Genomic DNA, 8381 nt, shown 5'->3' with positions numbered 1-8381 from the left:
CTTCTACTTCTCCTCCTCCTCCATTTTATGTGCTTTTAATGTTATTCTTGCTAAATTGCTATTGCTATACTATACCTCTTACTAAATTGCTCTTACTTTCTAAATCAAATTATCAATTAACTTTTACTTATCATACTACTACATTTTTTTATATTTATCATCATGTCTTCATCTAGTGATAATCGTGACAAATCTATCAACCCCGATTCTGAGAGCAAAGATGTTGTTCGTAGCACTCCAACTTATCATCCTCCTCTTCATTCATCATCAAGGCCATCACGCCGTGAGGCTTCCTAATACATGGGTGAACAAATTGCTCAATGTTTGCAATAAAAGGATGATAAACAATTTGCCGTTGTTTGAGAAAGGAGGAGGGCGATCAAACACAACATGATGTTCACGAAGTGGAGGAATCCACCAGAGTTAAGGGTAAGAGTAAAAAATCACTTACATATGATATATTTGTTAAACATTTCAGGAAAGTGAATAAATCAAGATATCCTAATGAATGTCCTAATAGCTCGGAATAATTCACCACGTATTGTAACTATTGATCAAGTAGTTATAAATGGACGGTGGGAGGAGGTTATGACACATTATCAAGGCACATGGAGAATAATCATCATACCGAGCTTGAAATCAATACAATTCAAACTGAACTAGGTACGGGTTCTAATGTTTTATGGAAATATGATCATTCAAATTCTCAAGATGTAATAACTTTGATTCTCTATTATTCAATGAAGATATATAGGCTACTCAATTTTAATATTCATATTAAAACTGGCTCAAGCTCTTTATTCATTTTTTTTTCTCCCTTATCATTTTATTTTCTAAGATATAAAATTTCCTTCTTTTTTTTTAGATTTAGTTATTAGTTTTTACTTTAGACTATAGTAGATTAGAAACTATAGTGTAGTAAAATTGTTTAGTAAGTTTAGTTTAACTTATTCAGTTTTGTAATTTATTTATACATGTAAATTGTATTTTTTATTTTTATTTTTACTTTGAATTCAATAAAAATGCGACTTTATTATATTTTGGAGGTATTAATGTGTTATAATTTTATTTTGTTTATGGATTTTCAACAACTCCGTTACATATAATGTATCAAATAATGTAATTTTAAAAGAAAAATATACAAAAATTATATAAAAACAAATAAATCGAAAACTGACGATTAAGCCCGATCCCTGGATCGAGCCTTCTCCCTCTCTTCACAAGCCGCGGTTTTCGGTACAACAACATGAATAAATAAAACCGTGGTGATTCCGTACAAAAAGAATTAAAAAAAGAAACAAGGATCAAAAGATTTCATGTAACAAATCTATATATCGCGTGCAAGTCACAGACAATCTTAGTTGAGCATTAAAGATAGATAATGACCTCTTATCTTACACAAATCCTTGACAACATCTGTGATCAACATTCTATCTCGTGGCTCAGATTTTGAACAAGCTAACCCAATCCTTAGTATCCCCATCAAGCAAGCTTTCACTTTGGGGTTCATTTGATGAATATTGCTCCAACTCACAGCTTCCTCAATAGTAATGTCATGATTTGACAACACATCGCTAACAAAACCATGAAGATTTACATCATCCTTAAACTCCTCGTCTGTGGGTCTTTTGTTTGTGAACATCTCCAACACTAGAATGCCATAACTATATATATCTCCTTGGCTGGAAATCAAGTTGCTCGTTGCATACTCTGAATAGCAATATAAATCATCAACACATATAAATTATGTTTGATTTCAAATTAAAGACTCAAACTTTAGGGAAGTATAAAAATATTCTTAATGAATTAAATGACAAAATTTACCCACTTGTCAAAATGCCCTTTAATAATTTATATTTTGTTATCTTTACATTGTGTTTAATCAAAACAAAATTACAAAAACAATTATACATGGCAACCCAAATTAATGTTTAACTATAATATATATATATATATATATATATATATAAGGGGGTTGGGTTAACAGAATAATTAAAATAGGACTGTAAACGAGTCAAGTTGAATACTAGCAGGCTCGAGCTCGACTCGTTTAAATATTCTTGCGTTTCAATAAAAAAGAAAAGTGAGTAATTTTAAGTGTTAATGTGAAAAGAATGTTTTTTTTTATAAAATGTAGGATGAGCATACCTGGAGCTACATAGCCTAAGGTACCTGCTATCCCAATCAAGCTGCTTTCATGCGACGAAACCATATCCGAAATAATTTTGGCCAATCCAAAATCACCAACATATGCAATCATATCATCATCTAGAAGTATGTTACTAGGCTTCAAATCCCCATGAACTATACATGATCCCATACCAATATGAAGATATTCAAGTGCTTGAGCAACATCAATGCTGATATTAAGCCTTTGGATCAAGTCAAGATTGCTAGTTTCATCACTGTGATGCAACCACTTCTCTAGACTTCCATTGGCCTTAAATTCATAAACCAATCCTTTGAATTCATTTCCTTGGAAGTCTACGCTCTCACACACACTCAATATCTTCAACACATTCCTATGCCTCACATTTCTCAAAGAATTGCATTCTGTAAAGAAGCTCTTTGAGGCTCCTCTAACTGAGAGATTTATCACTTTCACTGCAACTTGTGTTTGTTGCCCATCTTCAAGAATCCCTTTGTAAACCGACCCAAATCTTCCAAATCCAAGCATATTAGCTTCACAGAATCCTCCGGTGGCTTTGATGAGATCCTTGTAAGAAAGTCTTATGATCTCAATGCCAGTGAAGGGCGTTTGAGAAGTCACACTTGTTCGTGATCTTCTTTGCTTAAGAGCAATGAATGTGATCAAGAACGTGATGCCTACGCCCACAACAACTAATGTTGGGATCAAGATTTTAAGCATAGTTGAAAGCTGCTTTCTCTTGTGCGATTCTACTACAGAACAAGGAGGAAGCTTCAGCTCCGGAATCCCTCCACAGAGACCACTGTTTCCATCAACAGAAACTAAAGATTTGTTCTTGAAAACTCCCATTGTTGGGACCTCTCCTTGCAGTCTATTGAATGACAAGTTCAACCTTTCAAGATGCAGAATCCCTAAGAAATCAGGGATTGCCCCAGAAAGATTATTCCGTGAAAGATCCAAATCTTGCAAACCCTTTAAAGCACTCATTCCTGCAGGAATCCCTCCTTGGAGTAGATTCTCCTCAAGATAAAGTTTCTCTAAGCTCCTGCATTGACCTAATGATTCCGGAATCAATCCTGAGAATCTATTGTGCGAGAAATCTAGTGTCCCAAGATTCCACAATAGACCAACCTCGTCCGGAATCGAACCTTTAAAGTTGTTGTAAGAGAAATTGAACGTGATAGAAAGAGATGAAAGGGACATGATTTCTTGAGGTATTAAGCCACTAAAATTGTTGTAAGAGAGATCCAAATCCATCAAGTCGGTGCAGCCACCAAGGCTTGAAGGTAAGTAACCCCAAAACCTATTTTCAGACAAGTGTAAAGTGCTTAAAGAAGTCAAGTTCCCAAATGAAGGTGGAAGTGCTCCGGTCAATCTGTTTGCACGTGCATCAAATAGGATCAAAGATGAGAGCTTCCCAATGGTAGTTGGAATTGGACCATGTAAATCATTGTAAGAAATATCAATACTAGTTAGCCCAATGAGGTTTCCAATGCCTATAGGAATTCTCCCATAAATTCTGTTATGTTCAATGTGCAACATACTAAGTCGAGTAGAGAGGTTGGCAATGGAGTCGGGCAACGAGCCTCTCAACTTGTTGCCTCCCACGCCGATGGCTTCCAGCTTGGTCGAATTGATCAACGAGGAAATGAAGCTCGTGTCATCTACGAGAAGATTAGATTCGAAGATGAAGCTTTGTAGAAGAGTTAGGCCACCAACTCGTGGGAGTTTCCCTATGAAATAGTTCAAGGAGAGGTCTATTTGTGCAAGAAATGAAGCATTTGAGATGGAAAATGGAATTGGCCCACTAAAGTTGTTGCCCCACAAATAAAGGCCTTCCAAATTAGGAAGTGTGATACCTAAGTTAGAGGGCAATATTCCACTAAGTTCATTACCCGCAGCGTAGAAATATTTAATAGTCGAGATGTTAAAGAGAGAAGATGGAATAGTGCCGGTTAAATAGTTGTCACTTAGTTGTACAAATATTAGGGATTGAAGTTGTGAAAATGATGCCGGAATTTCTCCTGTCAAACCACAAGTTAGTAAGGAAATTTCTTCCAATGATGTTAGGTTTCCTATAGATGGAGGGATTGGCCCATGTAGATTATTTCTAGCTAACACTAGGACTTCCAGCTTGGACAACGATCCGAGCTCTGAGGGTATGTTGTCGGAGAGCTCATTATCGGACAAACTTAGATGCAAAAGATTCCAACATTGAGATATGGTTTTAGGTATTGGGCCTACAAAGGAGTTGTTTTCAAGAATGAGGGATTGAAGTCTTGTTAAGAGACCAATTTGGTGAGGGATGGGGCCATGAAAGGTGTTGTTTTGGAGATGAAGTGTTGTAAGGAAAGAGAGGTTACCTACGTGAGGAGAGAGAGATCCGACCAAGCCTTGAGACATCAAATTTATTCCAACGACTCTGTCCAAGCCGCACCGGATGCCGTTCCAACCACAGAATGACGTCGTTTCATTCCAAGAATCGAGAGCTCCGAGGGGGTCATTAGTAATTGCGGATTTGATTGCTAGTAGAGAATGTAAATCGGTTTGGCTGTTGAAGCATGTTGATTGTTGCAGGAAGATGATGGAATAGAAAATATTGATTAGAATTGGCATTATTGAAAGTGGGAGGGAAGGTGTCGTTATGAATCCTAGATAGTTGGTTTTGGCTTTGGATATATATAAGATATAAGATAAGATAAGATGAGATGTAATGTAGGTTAGTAGGACTGCCCACTTAAACTTATAGATGTAAATTTTGCTTTATTCTCCCTCCATGGTATGTGCATTAATTTTGGCAAGCTGACTTTTGATTATTATAATCTATATCAATTTCTCACTGCATTTACTTGAGCTTTCATAGCAATTGTTGGTTGGATAATTTAAAGGAGAGAGAAAAAAAAAACTTATATATAATCGGTTTAATTGTTAAATAGATTATCATTTCGATCTATTTTTAATATAATTTAATTAGATATTATTTTTTGAAATGTTTTAATAAAGATTATATTCTAATTTGTAGCAATTTTGGAAACTCTCAAACTTTATTAAGAAAATTTGTACATGAGATTATGTCGTTTCAACTTTGAAAAACTAACAAAGTGCTTTGGTATATGATGGAATTGAGAAGGGAAATAAATTAACATGTTAACTCATTTTTTTAATAAAACTATCAAAACTACGAGACGAATTAAAAGTAATCAAATATTTGATAATTAACCAAATAAATACTCAATCTCTACATTTGGGACAAAGTATTCTTAAATCTAAATTTCTCATATTCTAATCCTATTTATTCCTCTAAAGCTATCTTGGTTTAGAGTGCACACTAAAGACAACAACAACAACAACAACAACAACAACAACAACAACAACAACAATAATAATAATAATAATAATAATAATAATAATAATAATAATAATAATAATAATAATAATAATAATAATAATAATAATAATACTTCTTTCGTTCCAATTCAAATTATTCAATAGACCATGTTTTTTTATTTGAACGTCTCATTTCAATAGGCTACTTCCTAAATGAAAAGTCAATACATAACAAATATTCTTGTATAACTCATTATTTGCAGTAAATGTCATTGTACTCAACACATAATTATTTCTTTTTTATTTCTCGCTCTTACTTTTTGAACAATTATATCCAAGCCTTGTGAACTATATTAAATTGGGACGGATGACGATGATGATGTTTTTAATACAATGTTAATAATACAAACATTTTTTTTATTATTTAAAAGTTTATGACATTTTTTAGACGAATCAAATAATTTAAGATTTAATGCAATAATTTTCCTAACAATGAACTACTCAATCTTATCAGATCAAACATAATATCTTGTCGTTGATCTTTATGTTCACAGTAGTTAGAAATGTATATGTTTCACGTACACTGTTGATTAATTATTGTTTCAGTTTACAAAAAAATTCAGTGACGAATGTACAAGGATATGTAAATATAAAAAATGGTTCAATTATTGTTCCACGTACACCGTTGACTAATTATTGTTTCAAGAAATGTATATGTTTCACGTACACCGTTGACTAATTATTGTTTCAGTTTACAAAAAAAGTGACGAATGTACAAGGATATGTAAATATAAAAAATGGTCCAATTATTGTTTCACGTACACCGTTGACTAATTATTATTTCAAGAAATGTATATGTTTCACGTACACCGTTCACATAAATCGCATGGCATTATTGGTCCGCCAACAATCTATTAAATTCTCCAGTATATCCGAATGTACAAGGATGTGTAAATATAGTAAATAGGTGAGCTTAATTACTAATTGAACTTCCATATAAGGTTGTGAATTCGAAACCCACAAACACCATTTTCATCAATTATAAAATTTGGATCGGTTCGGTTTATCCGGTCCAATTTATTGATTTTTTTTTTTTACTTTTGAATAGATCGAGAAGAATCCGAATGAAAAAAAATTAAATTAAAAAAAAATGTTCCAGACAATCCGATCTAAAGAAGGTATAGAAAAATAAGGTATTTGTGGGACTCAAACTCGCGACCTTGTGGATGCGAGGTACAGAGTCCACCAGCTGAGCAAAATGCTCAACTGATGATTAAGCCAAACCAATTGTTAAAAAAATTAGTAAAATTTTTGTGATATGTAGACTAATAAATAGGTCAATATATAGTGATGAATAAGTCAATATATAGTGTTGAATAACAATATTTAAAAAAATGGTTAAGTATCAATTTCACCCCAAGCGTATAGGCCCTTATCACGTCTTACACCCTATGGCCGGGGGTGTCAACTAAGCCCCTGAAGTACCTAATTTTCTCCAATTAAGCCCTCCGACTTAACGGCCATTTAACACTGTTAACTATTTTAATTTTTTTATTTTGTTAGTGGTGGGACCCATACCTTCTTCTTCACTAAGCTCGCCGGAAACCTAATCCACCCCTTCATCCTTCTCCCCCACATCCGCTCCTTCCTCCCTCATTCTCTCTCGGCTCTCTCACTCATCACACACAAATAGACTCGTACCCCTCTCCTCAAAACTCTGGCGTCGCAGCGGCGACAAGCCGCCGCCGCCTTTCTCTAACTCCTGAGAAGGAGATCCACATGGAATGTTGTTGAAGCTCTCATTAACGTCACTGCATTGAGAATTCTCATTGTCACCGTCGTCGCGAATGTCTCGTTCCTCTACCACCGCGTCCTCCTCCTTGAGGAGATCCTCGCTCTCATCCTAATGCTCATCCTGCTTCTCGTGGATTATTGGACTAAGAAGCTCGTGGAATGCCAAGAAAGCCCGATTTCTCCATCAATTAGGCACCACAGATGCAGAAGATTTCTCTACACCGTGAGAGGATTCGTTGTGTAACTCCTTCTCAGGAGTTAGAGAGAGGCGGCGGCGGCTTGTCGCCGCTGCGACGCCGGAGTTTTGGGGAGGTGGGTACCGAGTCTATTTGTGTGTGATGAGTGAGAGAGCCGAGAGAGAATGAGGGATGAATGAGCGTCTGTGGGGGAGAAGGATGAAGGGGTGGATTAGGTTTCCGGCGAGTTTCCGGCGAGCTTGGTGAAGAAGAAGGTGTCCCACCACCAACAAAATAAAAAAATTAAAATAGTTGACAGTGTTAAATGGCCGTTAAGTCGGAGGGCTTAATTGGAGAAAATTAGGTACTTCAAGGGCTTAGTTGACACCCCTCGGCCATAGGGTGTCATGCGTGATAAGGGCCTATATGTTAGGGGTGAAATTGATACTTTACCCTTAAAAAAAATAGTAAAATTTTCGCTCGCTCCCTCGAAAATTCGAACCAAGGTAAACAAAATTCCCCTCCAAATAAAAATCGGCTATAAAATACATTAAATCAATATCTACAAATCAATTTAAGATCTCACCATATATATGCTCCCCTGCACATCCTGATGCACCGTATATTTAAATGTACTGGAAACTAGCTCACTATTAAAATGTGTAATAGATATAGTGGGAAAAAAATTGATCGAACTTTGCTTCTGACTTATATGATAGAATATTCAACCTCAGTGCAAATTCTGACTTATATATATATTAGTAGAAACACTTCTTAACATATAAAATACGAACTAACTAAAATTTATTAATTCTATATAGAACACGTATGAATTTGTTGTGTAACTGTATGAATTGCCAAAAATAATATTTTTGCTACTTATGGGATTCGAACTCGGGACCATGAATTCATCCAACAAGGTGATGAATCAATTG

At 35.2% G+C, this 8381-nt stretch overlaps 1 protein-coding gene across 1 annotated transcript; it reads right to left on the bottom strand.

Annotated features, from left to right (window-relative positions):
* Positions 1-2050: 2050 nt before the first annotated feature.
* Positions 2051-4765, bottom strand: LOC131025653 (probable LRR receptor-like serine/threonine-protein kinase At3g47570). Its single transcript, XM_057955451.1, has one exon. It carries the CDS (start codon positions 4763-4765, stop codon positions 2051-2053), a length of 2715 nt encoding a protein of 904 aa, XP_057811434.1.
* Between the last annotated feature and the right edge of the window lie 3616 nt (positions 4766-8381).

Source organism: Salvia miltiorrhiza, chromosome 5 (assembly GCF_028751815.1).
Source record: "Salvia miltiorrhiza cultivar Shanhuang (shh) chromosome 5, IMPLAD_Smil_shh, whole genome shotgun sequence".
Classification (NCBI taxonomy): Eukaryota; Viridiplantae; Streptophyta; class Magnoliopsida; order Lamiales; family Lamiaceae; genus Salvia; species Salvia miltiorrhiza.
Note: the sequence above shows the minus strand (reverse complement) of the source record. Positions and strands in the feature narration are given on the sequence as shown.

Excerpts from the sequence above, each read along its gene's own strand:
- LOC131025653 (XM_057955451.1), bottom strand. The coding sequence starts at position 4,765 with ATGCCAATTCTAATCAATATTTTCTATTCCATCATCTTCCTGCAACAA.